At 50.1% G+C, this 24,941-nt stretch overlaps 1 protein-coding gene across 2 annotated transcripts in view; it reads left to right on the top strand.

Moving 5' to 3' along the window:
- Nucleotides 1-5,730, top strand: part of Igsf3 (immunoglobulin superfamily member 3) — an 89,337-nt gene extending 83,607 nt beyond the window's left edge. For both annotated transcript variants that reach the window (XM_052179631.1, XM_052179630.1), the window contains 2 exons: nucleotides 706-1,185; nucleotides 2,796-5,730. In XM_052179631.1, coding sequence (XP_052035591.1) covers nucleotides 706-1,185; nucleotides 2,796-3,046 — 731 coding nt within the window. In that variant the 3' untranslated portion in view covers nucleotides 3,047-5,730. The remainder of the gene's footprint in view (nucleotides 1-705; nucleotides 1,186-2,795) is intronic.
- Nucleotides 5,731-24,941: the final 19,211 nt, after the last annotated feature.

Here is a 24,941-nt window from a genome sequence, read left to right as displayed (position 1 = left end):
AGGAAATTGCTTCACAGCTGACACAAAAGGAAACCAGGTGGATGCAAGCGTCTGCCATCTTGCCACCTGTGTGACCCCGATGAGGCCCCAAGCCTGAGATCCAGTACACAGTCTAGATCCGCCCTCCATCTTTCTTCCCTCCCACCCACCCTCTCTTTATTTATTTACTTAATTAATTTGTTTATGGAGGTGATGAGACAAGGGCTCACTGTGTAGCCCTGGCTGTCTGTCCTGGAATTCTTTAGACTAGGCTGGCCTTGAACTTAAAGAGATTTGCCGGCCTTTGCCTCCCAAGTGCTGGGATTAAAGGTATATTTAAATTTTTAAGTTTTATTTTATGTGTGTGTGTGTGTGTGTGTATGTGTGTGTGTGTGTGTGTTTACCACATGCCTGGTACCTGCAGAGGTCAGCAGAAGTCATTGAATCACCTGGAAGTGGAGTTAAGGGTGGTTGTCGGTTACTCTTTAGATACTGGAAACGGCAAGATCAGGTGCTCCTGAGTTTCTCCAGGACAGGCCCCCCACTCTTCCCCCGTGACCCAGGGTGTCTGGTTACTGACGTGGGTGCTGGGGCAGCTTGGACTCAGTCTGTCAGTCCAGTGCAGCAAACTCTCTTACCTGCTGGGCCACCTTTCTGCCCTGTTTTGTTTGCTCTGAGGAAACGAATGAGCTCCTTCTTCCTTCTCTGTTCCTTGTCCCTCCCCAGACGCTGCCCTCCAGGTAGACACCGTGGTCCCCAATGCCACCGTGACCGAGAAGGCAGCTTTCCAACTGGACTGCAGCATCCTGTCTCGATCAAGCCAGGACTCCCGCTTTGCTGTGGCCTGGTATTCGCTAAGGACTAAAGGTGGGGGGAAGAGAGGCAGCCTTGGCATTGGCGAGCAAGAGGAGGAGGAGGAGGAGGTATCGGAAGAGGAGGACGCTGAAGATCCAACAGAGAGGACAGTCCTGCTGAGCGTGGGGCCTGATGCTGTCTTTGGTCCAGAAGGCAGCCCTTGGGAGGGCAGGCTGCGCTTCCAGAGGCTCTCGCCCCTGCTGTACCGGCTCACGGTGCTTGAGGCGAGCCTCCAGGACACAGGCAACTACTCCTGCCACGTGGAGGAATGGCTGCCCAGCCCTCAGAAGGAGTGGTACCGGCTGACGGAGGAGGAGTCTGCCCCCATTGGCATCCGGGTTCTGGACACAAGTGAGTTTCCCCAGATACAGACAAAGGGTGTCACCATTGTCCCCAAGGTGTCTATGACGTAAATGCAGAGCTTGGCTGTGGGTTAATATGCAGTTTTCCTAACTGTGATAGGCATTTGTTCTCAAGGGTTGAGATGTAGACTTTGACACACTAGCCCACATAGCTGACCCTCAGTTCCCCGGGCCTAAAAAACAAAACAAAACAAAACAAAAATAAAACAGGGCTAGGAGTTAGAGTGATGAGATGCCATATGGCCCTGTGATCAGCCTGACCTCTGCCCGGGGCCATTTCAGTAAGATTTCACTGTGCAAGGGCCTCGCTTAGCACATTAGAATGCCAGGTCAGTCTGCCGTGAAGCGTCTCTGGGTGAGGGAGAAAGGGGTGAAGCCTGTTATCCATGCATTCCCTCCTGTTTCTGGGTCACTTTATTTTGGAGGCTCACTCACGGGTGGCTGCAGTAGATCTTCCTGGTTACTGGGACCTAGGAGGCCAGAGCTAGGGGAGGTTCAAGAGTAACCTGTCCCCTCCGTCCGAATGGTCCCGACCTCAGTTTCCATCCTGTGAGGAACTTTCAAAATATAGATCAGGCCAAAAAAATGGCGTTTGCTCTAGTAGACACAGTCAGTGTCTACTAGTGTCAGAATGCAGACACTCAAGTGCTCGGCCTCTTTCCAGTCAAGATGCACTACCCCACCACCTCAGCGTGAGGGCCGGGCTGCTCAGCTGGCCTTTGCCTATACCACCTCCTCACTATAATGTTAAGTGAAATTGAAATTTTTATGGGTTGAAAGTGGTTGACCATCAGAAATTTGAGATACATTAGCAAGCTGTAAGAGTAGACTGTGTGCTGCCTTTCTGTCGTTCTGACGGTTTACCTCTGTACAGCGGAAGGGAGGGGGGGAGAGCCTGAAAGAAATGTGCATTTGATGTTGGAAATGAGAGGGAGAGTATTGAGGCCGCACGTGGCCCACGCCGTGTCACCTGTAGTTAACTGAGCTTCACAAGCACAGGGATCACTGAGAGGCCAAGGCTGACACAGGAGCGCTGAGCTGCTGTCAGGGCTCCAGGGTTGACCCTCCTCCATACCCAGCGGTAAGGCCACCCTGTGGAGCCACAGACACAGGACACCGTCAGGGGCCCGCAACGGAATGTAGGTTGATAATGTTCAGTGAGTGTCTTTTCTAGGACAGGAAAGGAAGGTGCTAGATTTCCTGAGATAGAAGTCTAAGTAGAACTAGGCACAGAAGGACATGTCAGCTACCCTCTTAGCACGTAGGAGGTAAGAAGGAGTGGGAGCGAGCGTCTTTGAGACCCTAGACACAGTCATGCTCACCGTCAGTAAGCTCAACTTTGGTGTCTGGCTTTCCCAGCAGATATCAGTTATGGATATCAGTGGGAACGGAGGCACTGCGCCATTTGGACTTAAAAGTCATGAATGGTTGGGTGCTGTGAGAAAAAGAACAAGGCAAAAGTCTCCCGGTCACTGGTGGCAGGGGCAGCTCGGAGGGTGTCTGGGGTAGCTTCATGAGGGCGGGTGAGCTCTGGGGAGCAGGGGGCAGGCCCATGGAGTCCGGCTGCACCCTCACGGTTCTTTGCTGCCTTCCTTCCAGGTTCTACACTGCAGTCGCTCATCTGCTCCAACGATGCCCTCTTCTACTTTGTCTTCTTCTACCCCTTCCCCATCTTTGGCATCCTCATCATCACCATTCTGCTGGTGCGCTTCAAAAGCCGGAACTCCAGCAAGAACTCAGAGGGGAAGAACGGGGTGCCCCTGTTGTGGATCAAGGAGCCGCACCTCAACTACTCCCCGACCTGCCTGGAGCCCCCTGTGCTCAGCATCCACCCAGGGGCCATAGACTAAGGAGGCTCTGCCCCCCAGCAGACGGTGCCCATGGCAGGGTCGGGTCAGGGGAGCCCTCTGGGCTTCTCCTCATTGCTTCGTGCTCTGTGGTTGGACAGGCGACAGCACCCGAACTCTGCAGTTTCTCTGCAGGAACCAGTCAGACCTGGAACGTGTCGGAAGCTTCCGGTCACAGAGATGACTGCCTCCGGGCGGTGGTTCTGGTCAGCTATTCACACCCAGGTGTCGTGATGCCAACTTTCTAGGTTCCTAGTTTTTGGTTTTGGTAACTTAGTGTGTAGCTCCAGGTGCCGCATCTACTCGCCAGATTATCTCCTGTTCTCAGATCGGTGCTACGGGGTTTCCTGTTCTGTGTAATGTACTCCTTTAAGCCCCTTTGGTCCTCTCCATTTGGATCCCATAATGTTGTGGAAGAGTTTCTCTCACAACTGATAAGCAAGAGGAAGACGCCTTCATAGTAACAAGGAATCTCTTCCAAGACATTTTTGTTTTTGCACATTTGAAAATGCCACCCGTGGATCAAAATACACCCAAACATTTTTTTTTTTTTTACTTTCTTAGCAAGACTTGAAAAATATGTGTAGCGTGGGCCCAATTTGTATCTTATCTCTTCCCTCAGCCGGAGTTATTGGAACCACTTTATAGTCAAGATGAAAGAATTGAGTTTCGCTTCAAAGGACTGCACATGTGCAGAAGAAACCCTCCAGAACCCCATTAGGAGTAGACGGTGGCCAGCCAGCCAGCCAGGGCTTCAGTTTCCATCCTTGCCAAAAAAAATAAACAAGGCAACTTGGAGGATGGGTCAAGGGCTCTATCCAGATGGCACCCGGTTTCTGAGGGTGACCCTGAGCATACCTATCTTTGTATCAATCAAAGGCAATGATTGGGGGTGGGGGAGGGGCTGGTTGTCGGGGCAGTCTCTTGACTTCCCCTGAGCCTGTAGCTTTCTTCTGTAGGTGCTTTGCCAAATTTTCAAGGGGACATGTCTAGTGAAGCTGGAAGGGACTGCCCTGAGTGGAGGGAGCATTCTGGCCACAGTGGCCCCTGTGCACAGGCCCAGTGGACAGTGCTGAGCTGTTGCACTGAGCTTAGCAGAGTGGAGGAGTGGGAGGGGGTCTCAGAGCCTGATGTTGGGAGGCTGGAGGAACACTTACCTCTGTCTTCCTTCCAGTGAGCCTTTCCTCGGAGCCGTGAGGGTGTCCTTATTGCCCTGGGGATGTTGTCCTAGGATGGGGCCCGGCACAGCCCTTTTCAATCTTGTTGTTCCCTTTCTTTCAACAGACAGCTGAGAACAGGAGTTGTCATTTTCCTGTGTGTGTGTGTGTGTGTGTGTGTGTTCAGGTTGTTTGGTTGTACTGGTGGCTTTTAATTTTCAGCCCACAAAGCCAAACCCCACTGCCTCCATTCCATTCGGTTAAGCCAGGTGCTTAGCTGCCTCATCAATTGCAAATCCTCCCTTTTGCCTCGGGTTGCTCACTATGAACCCATCCTTCCCCATCCTTCAGCGGCCACGCCTTCCCTGGGGAATTTGCATCCTGAGTCCCAAGATAGAGCCCCTGGGAAAAAGCTACCCAAGATTGTGGAAGGAAATCTAAGGAGCGATTTCTACAAAGCCTGATCCCGACAATAAACACAACCCAGAGGCTGCAGGACTTCCAGGCCATTGGGCCGGAGTGTATTGATTCTTCTAAGGGAGGGGTCTGCTAGGTGTGGGCGGGGCGGGCGCTGAGCTGAGGAGGGAGGCGAGATGCAGCCTGGCAGCCCTCCCTGCTCCCTCCCGGCCCTCTGGGTCCCTGAGAAGTGTCCAGGCAGCGCCACCATAATCCCTCCTGTGCCTGCCCTGCTGATTCTCGTTTCTGCTGCACGGGCACATCAGAGGGACCAAATTGGCTCAGTCACGAAGAAAGAATGTCTTTTGTTCTGTTCCTTCATTTCATGGGTGTGGGCTCTTGGTGGGTAATTGCTGACTCCTGAGTTTTAGGCTGAGTCAGTGAGGGAAGATTGACACCAGAGGGCTGGCCTGGATTAAGATTTCAGATCTGCTCTGTAGTAGCAGAAAACTCAAGTAAATATGTGAAGCAACTGCAAGACTTTTACAAGGAGCAAAGAAATCTATGTCAGTATTTTAACAACCGATTTTTGCGTTTATTTTCTGCAGGGCTGGGGTATGCAATCAAAGGTTAAACTCTGAGCTTTCTATGAAAAAAAAAAAAAAGAAAGAAAGAAAAAAGAAAAACCCTTAGGACCCTCTGTGGCTGGTTCTATGGACATGTGTTGTCAGATGAATGGTGATGGCGCCCTCCAGTGGCTCAAAGGCTTTACTGCATATTGTCTGTTGGGGCTTTGGACCTCTGAGTTCAGAGTACTCACTAGAGACTTCTGACCTGTCTTCTCCAGTGTCACATTTATGAGAATCTCCACTGTGCTAGGCATGTCCCAGGACACTATATGGCCACACCCTTTCTCATCAGGGTGTTTCTGTAGCAAGTTTTCATATTTGTTTCAAACAATGGTGTCTCTGCGTTCACGTCGAAGACAGAGATGGGCTAAGAAGACCATCCTTGCATGAAGTAGAGAACTGTTGGCTTGTTTCATTTTTTAAAAGGAGAAGCTATTTGTAAGCCGCTGCACAAAGACGTTTTATATACACTGCAGAGACCTGTAGTAAATTATGTTGACAATAAGCTGTTTACATTTTCTGGAGTCTGATGTCCTCCTGCCCCTCTCCGAGCCAGCCACCTTTCTGTAGGACTCTGCTCGGTGGGTGGCCTGGAGTTTTGCTCTTGGCACTGATGTACCAGATTCGAGTTTTACAAGCTGTAGCTTTTCTATGCATGCCCTCACCCAGCCTAAATTATGTTTTTTTGTACAAATGATAAAAAAAAAAAAAAAACTTTCTCAAGATACTTTTGCTACATGCTGAGATGTGTCACAACCCTACACCTACCTGGGTAAGTGTGCAGCCCCAGAGCTGTAACACAGGTGCCCCTGGGGCCCGCTAGGCAGACTGGGAAGCTGACGTTACTATGGGTTATGTGACTGGTTTTTCTTTGGTGGGAGATTTGCGGTAATTGGACACCAGGGAGGACAGACTTCTTGCTCACTGGAGCCTCTGCAGCGAGACCCGACCGTCCTGCCCACACCCCGTTAATGTTCATGAATTGGAAGTGGACAACAGGCCACTTCCTGGCCAGGCGTAAGGACAGGAGCTGGACTGTCCCAGGCAGTGAGACTTGGGCACCAGTTACTACTGTTGGTGGCTGATGGATGCCAACTGAGAAACATTGGAATATTGCAAGCCCCAGAAGTGAACACACTTGGGTCTTTGCAGTTCATAGGACATACAGAGGAGGGGGGACAGAAGGCAGGAGAGGTCCCCCCTCTCATTCTTTTCTCTGTTCCCTTCCCCTCCCTCCTCTCCCTTCCCCTGCCCCCACTCCCATCTCCCTTTTCCAGCCCGCCTCCCCGAGGCTCTCCCCGAGGCCCCGCCTCCCCGAGGCCCCGCCTCCCCGAGGCTCTGCCGTGGCCTTCCTCTGCTTTCAGCCCTGTTTGCTGTGTTTTCTTATCACCTCCCTGCAGCTGCTCGCTCGGCCACAGGTTAAAACTGCAGCTGATTGTCCCTTAGGTGCCCACGGTCTTAAATGCGTTATTTTTGCTTATGAGGTGAAAACGTGGCTGTTTATTTCTTAGGTACCCACAAAATAGTTTCCCATTAAGTCTTATGCATTATTTTTTCATGATTCCCTCCACCCAAAATGCCCTATATCTACCAAGAGCTAAATTTTAAAAAGGAAAATAGGGTATTGTGTAGTAAGATTACCCCTATTAAGCCCTTGGTTAAGTGAACATGTACCTGCCTATGAGGTGTAGGAGGAAAATGACCGTCTGTGTGTGTGTTGGGGGGGGGGCATAAGGGCTATGTCTGTCACTATGTCCCAGATCCCTATACTTTATAGTTCCAAGTGTTTAGTAAAACTAAAGCCCTGGGCAGCAGAAAGTGGCAATGCCACAAGGTGTATGTAGTCCATGCTCCATGGGTCACCTTAGCTCTCACATCCACAATTACCCACAGTGACAAGAAGGGACGGCTGGACCACACAACGCCAGTCACTGGATGAACACACACCAAGCAATCCTTTGAAAAAGGGGAGTAGAGACAGTTCTCAGCGTGTGAAGGGAGCTCGTCGGCTCTGCTGAATTCACTAGCGGGCATCGGAAGCCACTTTGATTCATGAAGTCCGCTAGGCGGGGCCCATGGCACATCCATCTGGAGATGCTTGATGCGAACGCGGCCTTTCTCCTCATGAAAGAGCTGGCGCTGCTCACTGGTCAGAGGGTACACAGAGGGTCTGACACGTCCATCCTCAGCCACTACATGGAGAGCATGACCCAGGCCCTTCCCCCACCCCGGGAGATGGGGCAGACCTCTCTGCAGCCTGCCTCTGCCTGTCCTGACAGCTCTTGCAGCTCAGTCCCAGAACCCCATCATCTCAGCCCGTTCCTGTGTGGGTAGGCCAAAGGGGGGCCCTTAGGCTTGGTCTCTCCCGGGTCTCAGGCAAGCTACTTATCTTCTCCAAGCCAGCTTGCTCGCTGTAAAGACAGCCAGCAACCCTGTTCCGTCCAGCCAGGTCACATGCTTACCAAGCCCTTCCCTGCAAACATCTTTTCCAGCTCCAAGGCAAAGTTCCGGCAGCTGCCTGGTACATGTGGTCTGGCCCCTCGACTGCCTTTCTGACTGTCAAGGATAGGGGAGAGAATTAGTTTCTCACATTCCGAGCCACACCTTGCCCCTGCCTGGTTCCCAGAACCTACAGGTGATGTAAAGTAGGCCTCCTGGGCAGGGCTTCAGTGAATGCCCAGGAACTCACTGACAGAAAGACCTTTCCGATTTTAAGTCTGAGGGGAGACGTGGTACAAGGATCACACACCCCCACCTGATGGTAAGGATGATGATTGCAAGATGCACGCCTCATGTTCACAACTTGACATGGTGCTTTGGTGTCTACCTGGACAGCAGCGAGTCCTGCTCACTGGATAAATGTTCCCTCATTCTTTCAGCCGTACGGGGTCAAGCATGATGCGTCTCTCTGCAGGAGAGAGCACAGCCAGGGAGGAGAAAGGATCTGAGGGCGCGTGCAGGTCTGAGAATAGTAGTTTGGCCTGGGGTCTAGTGGGATGGACGAGTCCAAGCCTGTGGAAGCTGAATCAACAGACTGCTTCAGGCTGGGGTGCAGGGGGTACGGGTGGGGTGGGAGCCCAAGGGAGAGAGTGCGTCTGACAGGCGAAGCACAGATGGAGACAGGGCTGGGGATGTAGCTCATCAGGCAGAGTCCTTGCCTGCCCTGGGTTTCATGGGGTTACTAAGAAAACCGTCTGTAGTCCCAACACTTGGGAGAGGAAGACAGGAGGATCAGGCATTCTAGTTGGCCCTTCATGACTTGTCAAGCTCCCAGCTAGCGTGGGCCACCAAAGACCCTGTCTGGATGTGAGAAGCAGGGAGCTAGAGCGCTCTGAAGTTAAGAGTACTTGTTATTCCTACAGAAAACCAAGATCAACTCCTTACGTCTGCACCGGCGGTTCACAGAGGTTTGTGATTCCATTTCCAGAGGATCTGACGCCCTCTTCTGGCCTCCTAGGGCTACTGCATGCACATGGTATACACACACTCATTACAAAACAACAGACCCAGTAACAGGGCAATGGAAGAGAGAAACCAAGGCTACTGGCGGTGCTTGGGGGATTAAAGAAAAGAAGCTTGTATGAGGCATTCTGAGGAACTCTCACATTCTAGCAGTTGTCTCCAAGGGCCCCTTCCAATAGTTGAGGAAAATAGGAGGGAGATTATCTTGTGCAGACTGAATAATGGGGAAGAGAATATATCCCTTCGTCCTGTCATAGTGTCAGTTTAAGAACCATGGACACAGCTCTCTGGGGGAAACAGCCCCAGCCTGACCCCACGTCTAGTTGCCTTTATTAGGTCCATTTGGCCAAGGAGAAATGCTGGAGTTGCGGGCCTCAAAGGAAGATGTTGCTGGGTTTAAAGACCTGCTGTGGGGCCTAAGCACAGAGCCGTGGCTAGGGATAAAAGGTGCGGAGGCAGGGGACTGGATAGTGTTCACTCAGAATGAGGGAGAGTGTGGGCAGAGCAGGGACTTGAAGGTCACAGCTGGCCTAGGGCTTGGCTGCACCTGCGGGCACCTTGTGGTCACTTCCCTCTCGTCCTGGGCAGTGACATCCACCCTTGTGGAAGAGGTTCCTGGGTGAGTGGGTTTGGGTGGGTTCACGCTGGATGACTGTAGGGAAAGCGGGTGGGCATGCGCGTACCCGTGTGGGGATGGCGGGTGCCTGTGTGCCTGCAGAGGGACGCTTGCCTGGCTTCAGCAGCTGCGGCGCGCTCTGCTCATACCCGTGTAGGGATGCCGGGCACCCGACTATCTGCGGAGGGGAGCCTGCCCGGCTAGCAGGGAGGAGGTCTTTGCTCAGAAGGCGGTGCCATTCTGGCTTGGGCCTCCTGTACCTGTAGAGGAAGCCTGGCTGGGAAGAGTCTTGGTCCTTTGCGCTGAGGTCCATTCCAGGCTCCTGCACGGCGGGAGAGTTTTGATAAGAAGAGAGTCCACAGTTTCAAAGCGTTATTATAGAGAAATAGGAAGAGAAAGGGAGAGAAGTAAAGAGAGAAAGAAAAGATAGAAAGAGATAGAAAGAAAGGTGAGAGCTGGCCATGACCACGTGGAAAGAGGGGAGAAGACTGGGGAGAGAAGGGGAACAGGGGCACAAGAGCGTAAGGGCGAGAGAGAAAAGCAAGAGAGCTAGGAGGGGTGGGCCTGGAATCCCCCTTTATAGTGGGCTGGGTTACTTAGCTGTGGCCAGGTGACTGTGGGGTGGGAAAAACCTGGCTGTAGCCAGGTGACTGTGGGGGTAGAGTCCAGTCAGAACACTAGGGTCCTGGCCCTATGTGTGACGGATGGTCACAGGATTATGTCCAACAGATGGCCATCCCTGCTGGAGGGGCAGGGAAGGTTAGTGGGCAGGAGCCTTTTTTCAGAGAGGCTATTATTCATCATGGAGGAAACCCTTGGCTACAGTGTGCTCACGGAGAGGGACTGAGCTCCTGTGCTGTTTGGGGACTCACTCTATCTGGGGATCCTTCCCAAGGTACCTCAATCCTCCAGCAAGTGTTCCCAAGGCAGTGACTCTCAAATGACCCCACCACACCCCCCAGGACAGCCACCCAACTGGACAACTGTCTAGTCATTGTTCCGGGCTCAGGCTCCACAGCAAGTCTTAGAACCCGGCCACATGAATGCAGCCTTAGAAGTGGTTTTCTTTCCTTGTGGGACCAGCTGTTCAGAGCTGCCTTCTCCTGGGAACAGGTAGGGAAGATCCCTGAACACCTGCCGGCAGCTGTATTCCCAGGGAGATGCGAGCAAATGCCCGCGCCCTGGTCTTCCCACCGGGTTCACTGCGAAGCTGGTTTAACTGGGGGAAACAAGGCTGGCCCAAGCTTTGGACAATGGGTAGAAGCTTTCGGGGTGAGAGTACTTCACTAGCCGAGGCTATGGTGCTGGGAACGACTCATTGCAGAAGGAAAATTTCAAATACTGTCAGACATGGCCTTAGAAGGGGAAAGAAAGGAAGTTAACCCGGCTACCACTGATCTCAGGATGGATTTCTAGGGTTTGGACATTCCTCAACCCTATTCTTGCTCCAGGACTGCGCCCCGACGCCCCACAACTCCCCTGGTCCCACATGCACTCAAGTCAAGGCCCTGCTGTAGGTCATAGAAAGAATTCCACTCTAGTCTAGCTTGGTGAATGAATGAGTTTCTTAGGGGCTCACCCAGTGTAGATGAGGGCTTACTGGAGCATGGGGGCCTCAGAGACAAGTGTGTCCCCACAAAGCCTGCCCCACCGAGGATGATGGAGGACAGCTGCCCCTGTGCGCCCTGAGGCTCTCTCCTGTCAAGAAGAGACACTTCTTTCCAATTAGGGAAAATGATGTGGACAGTAGGAGAGAGCTTACAGGACTCTTAGAGAAGGTTTCAGGTCAACAGGACAGTGATGGGCTGAAGATGCTTAACTGTTCCTTCTATTTAAAACTAAACCTCATGTCAGGACCCCCAAAGATAGACTTGGGGGGTCACTGGACCCTTTTATTTGTTCCTCTTCCCAGTGTGACTGCTTTGAGTTAGTCCCCCTTTGCTTTTTATTGTTTTAATTTCCTTCCTTCCTTCCTTCCTTCCTTCCTTCCTTCCTTCCTTCCTGTCTGCCTTCTTCACCGGCAGATTGGAATGGGTGCCTGAACTCAGTTTTTTGGGGATTTCCAGAATGCAATCTTGTACCCTAAAAGCTTTTGTATGGTGTCTCCTTGGATTCATGAACCTGCTCACAGGTCATCTCAGTCAGCAAACCTGTGTATAGGATCTGTTCTGCATAGCTGTAAATGAAGACCCCAGCTGAGCGTTGGGGTCCCATGAGAAGTGTGTCCCCTGGGGGCCTAGCCCGCCTTCCCAGAATCCGAGAACAGAGCTATGAGCGGCCTGAACTCTGTGGTCAGGGCCAGCTGTGGACCCTGGCTCCCTGTTCATCTTAGTCACAAACTTGAATAAGTTACCTAACTCCTGTGTCCTTTGGTATCTTCACCTCTGATAAAAGTCTCTCTCTCTCTCTCTCTCTCTCTCTCTCTCTCTCTCTCTCTCTCTCTCTCACACACACACACACACACACACACACACACAGAGAGAGAGAGAGAGAGAGAGAGAGAGTTAACACCAATGCACTTAAGGTAGTACTTTTCCTTGATGTTTAAACTTCATTCTCAGATGGACTTGGAGTCAGCTGGGAGATGCCATGGAAGGGCTTCTAGCCCCCTGCTCCCGCCACAGGCATTTTTATCTCCTGAAATAAGCAACAGTAACCTCCGCTGGAAAAGGTTTCCTTTGTAGCTGTTCTCAAGGACACAGTGTTTTTAATAACCTTAGCTGCTTGCTGTTTTTCCCTCTCCCCATTACACAGCCAAGGTGGCCAGCCTGAGCTCGAACAGGGTTTCTTTGGGAAAGAGACAAAGGATCCCCTGGGCTCACCCTGCGTGTACCCAGAGTCTTTACCAACAGGCTGGAGGAACACATGTTGATTTATCAATATAATATGTATTAAGAAGTGTGTGTGTGTGTGTGTGTGTGTGTGTGTGTGTGTGTGTGTGATCTATTGCTAAGTGGAAAATGGCCTGTGGAGAGGAGCAGGGGCCCCAGCAGCAGCGCTGGTACAAAATGAGCAGAAGCTTAGCCCCGCCTTGGAGGAAGCAAGAAATGTCTGGCTTTGCTGTGAAGGCAGAACTGGCACAGGTTGGCACTGACTGACTTCACACCAACACACAACACCCCAACAGGACCCAGATTGAACTGGGCAAGAAACAAAAGCTTAAGAGTTGTAAGGGTGTGGTTCACGAACCACCTTTTCATGATAAATGTGGTTCTCCCCCTCATCAAAGAGGTTTTCTTTGCAACAGACAGAGACCATTGCAGGAAACTATAATAGCCAGTCACAGTACAGAGGAGAGGCATCCTGGGGTGCCCAGCCACAACAGAAACACCTACAACACAAGCAAGCCCTGCACCTAAGGCTCAGGGGAGAGTGGGTGGACAGATTAGAAGGTTCAGAGGAATGGGAAGTGTGCTTACAATGGCGTCTCCTAGAAATGACAGGGAAGCTATACTCAGGATGCTGCAACAATATGGCTGCTTAAATAAGACACGGACAATTACAATTACAATACCAGTAAACATGCTAACCTAATGTGACAAGGGGGAGATCTCTTGGGATCTCACCCTAGACAGAACTATAGGCAACTAAAAACTGGAAAGGAAGGGGGAGTTAGTCTTCCTCACAGATGAGTCCTCTAATTGGTTATCCAATACCTTGTGTAATAGGTTTCTCCATTAATGCAATAAGCCAATTCAGCCAAATCAGGGGAATAAAAGCAGGTTTATTGAGAGGCAGCTCTTCAGGCAAGTTTATTGATCTCACAGGGCGACACCAGTAGAGTTGCCAGCCTGGGCTGAGGCAGCGGCGTTTGATAAGTCTTGGGCACGGGGATGATGATGTGAAAGCTAGGAGCTACAATTGCTCGCCACAATGGTAAAAGCCTGAGCCCCTGAGCAGGGACTCTTGGGTGGGTTGCTGGAAAGGCAGAGACAAGGAGTGGCCACATGCTGGCCTGGAGTTTCTCCGTGTGGGTGGGGTTGGGGGAAGAAGAGCAGATGGGGTTTCTCAGCTTGTGTGGGGGCAAGCAGGGGTTCCAACCAACCAATGTGGTCACCTTGAAATCACGTATGTAAAAGCAACTCTAAACAGACTCAGCAGACTCAGCAGGTGGCATCCGTATAGTTATGCCTGCGCATATATACACACATATATATAATTAAGAAAAGGGGGCCCCAAGTTTGAGAGGGCCTAAAAAGGGAGACATGGGCAGGGCTCCCAAGAGGAAAGGGAAGGGGTAGATGTGATTATATTATAATTTTTAAAAAAAATAAAAGACAGGAAGAGTCCAAATGATACCTTATATGACATATAAAGCTGATGCATGGGTATTTTTTCTTTTTCTTTTTATCTTTCCTTTCCTCCTCTTCCTCCTCCTTCCTCCTCCTCCTCCTCCTCCTCCTCTTCTCTCTCTCTCTCTCTCTCTCTCTCTCTCTCTCTCTCTCTCTCTCTCTCTCTCTCTCTTTCTCTCTCTCTCTCTCTCTGTAGCTTTCTTGGAACTCACTCTGTAGACCAGGCTGGCCTTGAACTCCAAGATTTGCCTGCCTCCCAAACACTGGGATTAAAGGTGCACATCACTACCGCCAGGCCACTGCCTATTGCTGACCCCAGTCACTCGGTTGGTTGAGCCCAGACTGGCCAGTGCTCTCCCTGTCCAGACTGAGTTCCTTGTCCTGAGGAGCTGATTCCCTCTTTCAAAAGTTTCCTCTCACAGATGTGCTCTGTTTTTTTTTTTCTTTCACACTCTCGAATGTTCAATGGGAGCGTTAGAGGACAGCGTCTGACAGCGTCTCTCCATCTGTGCTTAGTTCACACTCTCAGACGACACACATCACATGGTTTGCTGTAGCCACATTCCGACAGCCTTGTGTTTTTCTTTAGAAATAGTAATTTAAGTCAAAGCTGTTATAGCGGGTTGGGCAGGTGAGTACTGCTTTGTAGCAGTGACTCATTATTGTATGTTTTGTATAGACACTATCTTCTGTCCTAAGTTTATTTCATTTTGTGTGTACAGGTGTTTTACCTGCGTGTATGTATGTGTACCACATGCATGCCTGGTGCCCATGGAGGTCAAAAGAGGGCATCTGATCCCCCGTAATCGGAGTTACAGATGACTGTGGGCTGCCACGTGGGTCCTGGGACCAAACCGCGGTCTTCGGGAGGACCAGTGATGCTCTTAGCTATCAAGGTTTCTCTAGCTTCCCATGCATTTCTCTTCCCTCCACTACTCCCATTTCCCCCAAAGTCTGACCGTGTTGTCCAGGCTGGCTTTGAACTTATGATCTTAAGCTGTCTTTCTGTATCAGCCTCCCAAGTACCTGAGGCTAAAGGTGCTTGCCCTTGCACATTAATGTTAATTTTATCGGGTAAAGAGAGCAAAGCTCAGACAGGTTAACTGCCTCGGTCAACTTCACACAGTACATAAATGTCATAGTAACGCAAGCCTAGCTATGTGAGGCTCCCCTCTCCGATCCTGGAGGGAGGGGGCAGATAAGACTCCATGAACTCTCACAACTTACAAGACTTATGAAGTGAAGGAACTCAAGGTTTTTAAGGCCACTCCCCAGGATTATAAACGCAGGAAGTGAGTGCCAGAAGAGAGGGGCTACTCCATTGGAATCACCCGCAGCTTTCCTAAGAGTGGACAAGTGTCCTCTGCAAGTGTGAGGTAGACATTTCTTCCCTAAGGCAAGTGTACAGGAGTGTGGGGTGGAGACTGTTCATCCCGACCAGGGCTCTTCCACAAGCTAGGTGTGGGCCAGAGGAAAGGCCAGAGCCACTGTGTCGGGCTGGAGTCTGTCAGATCCGGGTCCAGCACAGTGCTGGTCACAGTGGGCTAGGTTAGGCAACATAAGCCAGGCCCACTAAGGCCAGGGGGGCTGAAGGGGAGGCGTCATAGCCCTACAAGAGCAATGGCACCGGAAACAGGAAGCAGAATGCATCATGGGAAAAGACTGGATTCGGAAGGCTGGGTGGGGACAGTGTCTCTCACCCATTGTTCTTGAGATGAAACATGTGGCCGTCGTCTGTGCACGCTGCCCTGGACCGTCAGCCATGCAAGACCAACAGGTGCTTGCTCAGAGCACACCAGTGGCCTCCAGGGTCCCGTCCGCACTCTGTAGCTGCTCCATTCCATAATGCTAACACTTGAGTGCACTGCAGATTTGGAAAGCAGCCGAAAGAAGAGTGAAAACAGCCGGGCGGTGGTGACGCACGCCTGTAATCCCAGCACTCTGGGAGGCAGAGGCAGGTGGATTTCTGAGTTCGAGGCCAACCTGCTCTACAGAGTGAGTTCTAGGACAGCCAGGGCTACACAGAGAAACTCTGTCTCGGAAAAAAAAAAAAAAAAAAGAATAGCAAAAACTATTTAGAAAAGAAGCTAAAGAGTTTGAACAAAAGCATCCCGTGAAGCATCCCGTGTGGGCGGGAAGAGGCAGTCTCAAAACCCATACATTTAGGCAGGAATCCCGATGTCAAGGGTTAGTTAATCTCTCTGCAAGCCTTAGCCATGGAGGCCCCCTGAAGTCCCATAAACTATAAAACTTATTGCTGCAGTTATTGCTTCTATGCTAGGATGACTGTTGAAGAGACCGCATGTTTTGGTTGCGGGAAATCAAACTGGGACTGAGCTGATGGCTCCCTCCTCCCTGATGGATGGCATCTGCAGTAAGAGAAGGTGCTGGACGTGCTGTGGGGGGAGGGGGGTCACTAGCTGACTACGGGCCCTCGCTGCTGTGCTGCCATATGCCAGGAAGATGCGCCTTCGGGGTGTGATGGGCGTGATGGTTAGGATGCAGTTAGTGGCGTTCCGGTCGGATTGAAGGCTGCTTCACAGGAGGGAACTTGAGTCTAGAATAGTAAACCAAGGCAAAAGCCCATGGCCAGGGAGGTCAGAGGCCCCAGTGGGGAGGCCTTTCCCGTTTTGTTAAATGGATGTGATGTGCCTGTCAATGTGCCTTCTGATCATTTGTGATTACACCCGTTGATTGCTGGCTCTGTCTGCTGCAGAGACTTGTAAACTAAAAGAAAGAAAATAACCAGGCGTCTATATTGCCCATTCCAAGCCTTAGAGCACTGTGGAGAGGGGCGGGGACGTGTGAGCCGAAGGGCTGGGGTCCTCTGAACTGAAACATTCCTTCCTGGGAAGAGCGAAGAAAGGAAAGTTTGGAAAGTTACAGGATCCACCCTTCCCCAAGTGTTAGAAAACAGTAAACAGTTGAGTATTATTATTATTATTATTATTAACTTTATTAGAAAAGAAACTCTGGGAATAAATAAAAACACCATGCACCAAAATTAAACAGACTCTAAGACTACACAACTTAATGAACTTCTGTACAGTAGGAATAAGACTACACAACTTAATGAACTTCTGTACAGTAGGAATTGGCACTCGCATGGAAGCTGTGGAGCTTCCCGTAGACCTTACACTCTCAGTGGCAAATGCATTTTATGAGCCTATTTACTACCAAAGCCAGAGCTCCACGACAGAGTTAGAACAAGAAAAGACTTTTACACACTTTTCTCATGGGCTTCTTCCCAGGTGGAGTCTGCTCGGGTGCAGGAGACTGTCCATAGCTGCTTCTGTGCGGTGACCGGAATCTTGTACTTGAGGGAGCTCCTCACATTTTGTAGTCACAAATTAACCCATGTACCTCAAGCCTGTGAGTGAAATCCAGACGCAGTCGTTTGAATATGACATGTGGCCGTGAAAATGTCAGGAAAGAGCTGTGCGGCTCGTGTGTGTGGTGATCCAACCTGTGCTGCTAGCCCAGGAGGAACATGCCTGGTGCCCCGGTCATCTTCTCTGATCTCGTTCTTTTCACACACACACACACACACTCACACACACTCACATGCACACTCACACACACTCACACACACTCACACGCACACACGCACACTCTCACACACACACTCACACGCACACATGCACACATGCACACTCACACACACACTCACACACACTCACACGCACACACGCACACTCACACACACACTCACACGCACACATGCACACATGCACACTCACGCATACACTCACACGCACACATGCACACATGCACACTCACACACGCACACACGCACACTCACACACTCACACACACACTCACACATACACATGCACACATGCACACACACACACACACTCACACACATGCGCACACTCACACACACTCACATGCACACACGCACATGCACACTCACACACACTCACACTCACACACGCACACACACTCACACGCACACACGCACACATGCACACTCACACACACTCACAAACACACACACACGCGCACACGTACACATGCACACTCACACACACACTCACACACTCACACGCACACATGCACACTCTCACACACACTCACACGCACATACACACACTCACACGCACACATGCACATTCATACACACTCACACACACTCACACACTCACACACTCACACTCACACACACGCACACACGCACACATGTACACGCACACTCACACACACACACACGCACACATGCACACGCACACACATACACTCACACACACTCACACACACTCACACATACACATACTCACACACACTCACACACACGCACACACACTCACACACACATACACACGCACACTCACACACACACACACACACACACACTCCCTGCCACCTCGACCTCTCGCCGTTTTCGGCTCTTGCTTGGGTCTGTGCTGATGACTCCTGCGTCTATGGCTCTTTGAATCAAACTGAAACCAGGGCAAGTAAGAGAATCTCTTGCCTAAAGTCACTGAAATGACCACACGCCTGTTCTCTGCATCACTGCATAAAATTACACTCTCCCTCCATGTCCATCAGAGGGGTCCAGATAGATTTGTTCTCAGAAAATGGATGCATCAGGATCTTACTAAGTTTTTGCTTTATTTTTGTAACATTACCAACATCTCTGAGATGCAGTGCAGTGGAAGAACATTGCTTGCCATGTTCAAAGCCCTGGGTTCGCTCCCCAGCACTACAAACTAAAGGAAAACACGTAGTGTTCTCCAATATGGCTGTGGGTTCTCCGACACGTGCCTGGGTTTCCTGAGCTGGCTGACCTGTAGGTTTGTGCTCAGCTCCCTGAACAACAACTAACAATGAGAAGAGAGCAAGAAGTTCCACAGATAGAGTCAGAAAAGAAGAAAGCATTCCGATTAACGAGAAGGTAGTAAGGCCGAGCTCCGTGGATGAGTCGCAATTGAGTTTCCCAACTAGGCACTGGGTACCTACAAAATAGCAGGGATTTTATAGGATTTTAATAGAATGATCAATAATGTATTGAAATACCGTCTATCAGACTGTGGAGAGTAGAGTTTAAAAGCCTTATGGAGTTTTAAATAGCTCTGTAAGAGTCATTTCCCCCAAATGTGCTGTAGCTCTCTGCTCGCTCCCACCCAACACAGGAAGAGTCAGAAGTGACCCTTCTGATGGGATTAAGTGTCTTGAAAGGCCAGGCTGGGACAGAGCAATCAAATACTGATAGATATTATAGAGCAGGTAAAATTAATTTTAATGACGCATTTATTTAACCTCAGTTGTGATGATTTGTATATGTTTGGCCCAGGGAATGGCACTATCAGGAGGTCTGGCCTTGTTGGAATAGGTGAGTCACTGTGGGCGTTGGCTTTAAGACCCTCATCCTAGCTGCCTGGAAGCCCTTCTTCTTCTAGCAGCCTTCAGATGAAGATGAACTCTCAATTCTGCCTGCACCATGCCTGCCTAGATGCTGCCCTGCTCCCACCTTAATGACTGAACTTCTGAATCTGTAAGGCAGCCCCAATTAAATGTTGTCCTTATAAGAGTTACCTTTGCTCATGGTGTCTGTTCACAGCAGTAAAATCCTAAGACAGAAGTTGGTGAGGGACCGGGGTATTGCTGTGATAGGCCTGACCATGCTTTTGTTTGGAAGAATGTGGATTTGGGGACTTTGGATTTGGAAAGCAGAGGAATGCTTTAAGTGGGGCTTAATGGGCTATCCTAGTAGGAATGTGGAAGGCTGGTGCTGTGAGTGATTTGAACTGTGCAGACCTGGCCCAAGAGGTTTCAGAGGAGAATTTCAGGTTGTGGCGTAGAGACTGTTTTCTGTGTTGTTTTTTTTTTTTTGGTGAAGAATATGGCTGCTTTTTTTGCCCTTGTCTGAGGATTCTACCTGACGTTAAGGTAAAGAGATTTATATCAATTGCATTGACAAAGAAAATCTCAAAAAAGCCCAGCAGGGACTTTGTTTTCTGGTTAAGTCTCATGAGCATTTTTGAACAAGCGTAACAAGCTTAGAAAGGAAAAATATAAATACAATCTATGGTTCAAGTATTAAAGGGGCACCAGGAAATGAAATGGAGCTGAATCCTGCATTCAAGGACATTAAAAGTGAATTAAGGGAGTGGTGACCTTGAGGCAAGATCCACACAGCTAAGTTTAGGTCCAGACAAGGTAGTGTAAGCTTTTAACTCCAGAAAGCAAAAGCAAGTGGATTTCTGAGTTCAAGGTCAGCCTGGGGCAGAACAAATTCTAGGTGAAGAAACGCTTAAATCCAGGTGGTACATGCCTTTAATCCTAGGAGACAGAGCCACACAGATCTCTGAGTTCAAGGTCAATCTACAGGGCAAGCTCCAGGACAACCAAGCTTAGACAGTGAGGAAGTTTAAAACATCTGTTAATAGAATAAAGGGAGCAGGGGACATGCTCCAGACCCGGCAAGCAGCAGAACTCAACAGTTTCTACTGTGTAGCTCTGGCTTTAGAGTCAAGAATAAAAGGGACTACTGGGACAATTGATGCTGGTTAGCTAGAGCTAAGAAATTAGCAGTGATTGAGAAGAGACCAGCATCACTGAGGTGAAATCTTCTGGGTAATGTTTTCTGAGAGCACAAAGAACCTGTGTTTCAGAGGTAGCCAAGGTTGTACCTCATGCTACCCCTGGTAATGTGTAGGAATCACCCAGGTGGTACTGGTTTTGAAGGCATGAAGGAGTCATGAAGAGTAGTTGAGGCTTGGCACTGTGAGAGGCCAGGGAAGGCCATTGGTGAAGGTGCAGCCTCAGTTGCAGTGGATGGCCCAGGACTGAAGGGTCATGCAAAGTAGTTGAGGGTTGGCGCCATGAAGAGAGCCCGGGAGAGGCTATTGGTGAAGCCTAGTTGCAGCAGAAGACCCCAGTGTACTAGAGATGCCAGTGCCATGGGATGATCATGAAGAACAGCAGCAGCAGTGGATGAGGTCAACCAGAGCCTAGAGTGCTACAGAGGGCGGAGCTGGAGAAATGCCAGCCTCTTGGAGGAGCCCAGAAGATTATGTGTGAATCCAAGACAATGGAACAAGAAGCTGAGAAGCTGAAATTGACTTGGAGATCCCAGGATGTTAAAGATGTCAGGGCTGTAGGCTATCTGCTGAGGAAAGTTGCTAACAGGGAGTGGAACCAGCCCAGGTAAAAGAAGTTTGTTGACATCAACAAAGATAAAAAAGGAGTTGGAGATCTGAAGACTTCTTTGACGTCAGACATGGAGATGTGGAGTTTGGAGTTTGCCCAGTTGGTTTCTTGACTTGCGTTGGGGATTACAGTTAAGTGACTGGATGAATCTCAGAAGAGACTTTGATCTTTGGACTTTTAACATTGTTGAAACCGCTATAGACTATGGGGGCTTTGGAATTTGGAATAAACATATTTTTTATTATGCTGTGAGGAGTTATGGCCCCCACAGACTCATGTGTTTAAACAAGCCTACGGGGGCCAGGGAGTGGAATGTGATAGTTTGTACATGCTTGGCCCAGAGAATGACACTATTAGGAGGTGTGGCCTTGTTGGAGTAGGTGTGTCACTGTGGGTGTTGGCTTTGAGACCCTCATCCTAGCTGCCTGGAAGCCAGTCTTCTCCCAGCAGCCTTCAGATGAAGATGAACTCTCAGTTCCTCCTGCACCATGCCTGTCTGGATGCTGCCCTGCTCCCACCCACTGGACTGAACCTCTAAACCATCCCCAATGAAATGTTGTCCTTGTAAGAGTTACCTTGATCGTGGGGTCTGTTCACAGTAAAGGATACCCTAAGACATCAGTCTACAACATTTTCTTTCAACATGTTGTTATTATAAGACAATGTTAATGAGAGGTTTTCTAGTCTGCTCTTTCATGTTAAAGCCTTCATAGTCTGGTGTGTCCTACACATTCACACCTTATTCCAATTTTCTCTAGCAGTGAGTGGCCGCTGCAGTGGACCATGCAGATCTAAAGGGAAACACCTCAAAATCTCAGCACTCAGAGAAGCAGAGGCAGGCAGATCTCTAAGTCTGAGGCCAGCCAGGTCTACAGAGTGAGACCCAGAACAGCCAGGGCTACACAGAGAAACCCTGTCTCAAAAAACAAACAAACAGAAAAGAAAAAATAAATAAAAAGAATAAATTTCAGTTGGATAGAAGACAGTTAGGCAGGAGAGATGGCTCACGGGTTAAGTATATGCACTGTTCTTCCAAAGGGCAGGCTTTGGTTCACAGCACCCACATCAGGTGGTTCACAGTCACCTGTAACTCCAGCTCTGGGGGACACTGCGCCTTTCTGCCTCTTCGAGCACCTGTGCTTGTGATGCTCACACGTGTGTATTATGTGTGTTCACACACGCATACACATACACAGAGTTATAAAATGAATCTTTTAAATATTTTAGAAAAGGAAAACACAAAGGGCACTGATTTCCTAGCTCAGTTCTGCACAAGCCATTCACGAAATAGACTGGCTGCCAAGGGTACACGTGAGGCAAGCTTCCAGGAAGTCTGAACCTACTAGGAGGGCAGATAGCTGCAGTTACGGTCCGAAACTGGTGGGGCTGTGGTGATATGGCTGACACAGTCAGATCTCTGCCTCTGGCCATCAGAGAGAAGTGAAGTCATCAACTCTCAACTCAGACAGTAAAATGATAAACCAAGACATGGATGATTCTAACCAAGGAGCCACTTAGCTTCAAAGCTACTGTCAGAGCCAGGCCATCCACTGTGCCCCTGGCTGGCTGAGTGTCCAGTCAGCTTCACGGCCCTTCTGAGCTCAGTCTTTGTGGTGGTTTGAATATGAATAGCCCCCAGAGGCTCGGCTACTTGAATGTTTGGACTTTAAAGAGTGGTGCTACTTGGCAGAGATTAGGAGGTGTGGCCTTGTTGAAGTGGGTGTGGCATTGTTGGAGTGGGTGTGGCCTTGTTGGAGTAGGTGTGGCCTTGTTAGAGGAAATGTGTCACTGGAAATAGGTTTTGAGGTTTCAGAAGCTCAAGCCAGACCCAGAGGCTCTCTTACTGCTGCCTGCTGACCTGGAAGTAGAAGTCTCAGCTCCTTTTCCAGCACCATGTCTACATCCACACTGCCATGCTTCCTGCCGTGATGATAACGAACCAAACGTCTGAAACTGTAAGCCAGCCCCAATTAATTGCTTTCCTTTGTAAGAGTCGCTGTGGTCATGGTGTCTTGTCACAGCAATAAAACTCTAAGACAGTCTTTGTCTAAAATGTGATAATTCTCACCTTCTGGGTGTTCTACCCCCACCCCCATACTCTCAGATTCACCTTTGCTTTCTCCAGGCTCTGCTCAGGTGCCTGCTGAGGACCACCCATGCCCAGTCACAGAGGGCCACCCATGCTCAGTCACAGAGGACCACCCATGCCCAGTCACAGAGGACCACCCATGCCCAGTCACCGAGGACCACCCATGCCCAGTCACAGAGGACCACCCATGCCCAGTCACAGAGGAGCACCCATACCCAGTCACAGAGGGCCACCCATGCCCTGTCACAGAGGGCCACCCATGCCCAGTCACAGAGGACCACCCATGCCCAGTCACAGAGGACCACCCATGCCCAGTCACAGAGAAGCACCCATACCCAGTCACAGAGGGCCACCCATGCCCAGTCACCGAGGACCACCCATGCCCAGTCACAGAAGAGCACCCATACCCAGTCACAGAGGGCCACCCATGCCCTGTCACAGAGGGCCACCCATGCCCAGTCACAGAGGGCCACCCATGCCCAGTCACAGAGGACCACCCATGCCCAGTCACAGAGGGCCACCCATGCCCTGTCACAGAGGAGCACCCATACCCAGTCACAGAGGACCACCCATGCCCAGTCACAGAGGGCCACCCATGCCCTGTCACAGAGGAGCACCCATACCCAGTCACAGAGGGCCACCCATGCCCAGTCACAGAGGACCACCCATGCCCAGTCACAGAGGACCACCCATGCCCAGTCACAGAGGGCCACCCATGCCCAGTCACAGAGGACCACCCATGCCCAGTCACAGAGGACCACCCATGCCCAGTCACAGAGGACCACCCATGCCCAGTCACAGAGGACCACCCATGCCCAGTCACAGAGGACCACCCATGCCCAGTCACAGAGGGTCACCCATGCCCAGTCACACACCCCTCGTTTGTATTCACCCTCCCCCATGGTTTTTCTCACCAGCACGTAACACCACCCATCATGCGTGTCGTGTGTTCTGTGACCCCTATCATGTGGACTCCAAGAGCACAGGGGTTGGCCATCCTCATTCACTAGTGTGCCTCAAGCACTTATTTTAGTGCCTGGCACCTATGAGGGACTCCACAAACATTTGATTAATGAATAAAGGGATAAGACTGACTCTCAGAGTTTTGAGGATTAAATTAGTTGGTAAGTAAATCTCTTAGAACAAGTGCTTGGCACATAGTGAGCTCTCTGTAAATGTTTGTGCAGCTTCCTTGGTTAAACATTCCTTCTGAAGGGACTCAGCCTAAGTCCCACTGCAGTGGATTTCTACAGAGCTGGGTGGAAGAAGCGGGCTACTCAGACTGTATGAGTATAAAGACAGTGGCCATCTCGTTTACTGTCTACATACGCATGGGGCATGCTCAACCCCATTAGCCTGCCCCTAAGTAAGTACCATACAGGATCGATTAAAGCAATGGAAGCAGCCATCAGCTACAACCTCAGGACCCAGGTGAAAACTGCCAGAGGAGTCTGTGACTGGGGCCGAGGGGTTCTCACTCATTAACTGTGTAAATAAAAACAGCAATCATATTTTCTAAATAAAAAAGGTTAAAAATTGAATTGCAGTTCTACTATGAGTCCTTGTAAGATGAACTATCAAAATGGGGGTGTTGTAGAGACATTTTTCCTGGGGCAGGGTTTTACTATGTATCCCAACTGACCTGCTGACTGGCCTCTCAGTCTCTTACCCTGTTCCTCCCACAATCTCCCACACCAAGCCAGAACAGATAGACATTTTGATTATTTAGAAACTTTATGCAGAAGACACACATTTATTAAAGTCATCCGGCAGAGTTGGATTTAAAAACATTTTAAGACTGATAACAAGGAAAGAAATCATAATCTTCTAGGAGCTCTTGAACTTTGATGAGACAAGGACAAGCGTCTGACAGAAGACAAGGCAAGGATGTGAAGAGATTGAGCTCGGGAAAGGCAATGTAAACCATCAGGGAAGATGCTTCCAGCCCAAAGGTCAGAAAAGCATATCTTCAAATAGCAACAAAAGGTTGCCGGTAGCCAGTAGCTAAGTGTAAGTCACAAACCAAAGGGCATAGAGAAAATATGTCTCAGACATCGCTAATGGAAATGGGAACTGTAGCATCTCCTTTGCAGGCAGTGCAG

Source organism: Apodemus sylvaticus, chromosome 4 (assembly GCF_947179515.1).
Source record: "Apodemus sylvaticus chromosome 4, mApoSyl1.1, whole genome shotgun sequence".
Taxonomy (NCBI): domain Eukaryota; kingdom Metazoa; phylum Chordata; class Mammalia; order Rodentia; family Muridae; genus Apodemus; species Apodemus sylvaticus.
This window is presented reverse-complemented; position numbering and strand designations above follow the sequence as displayed.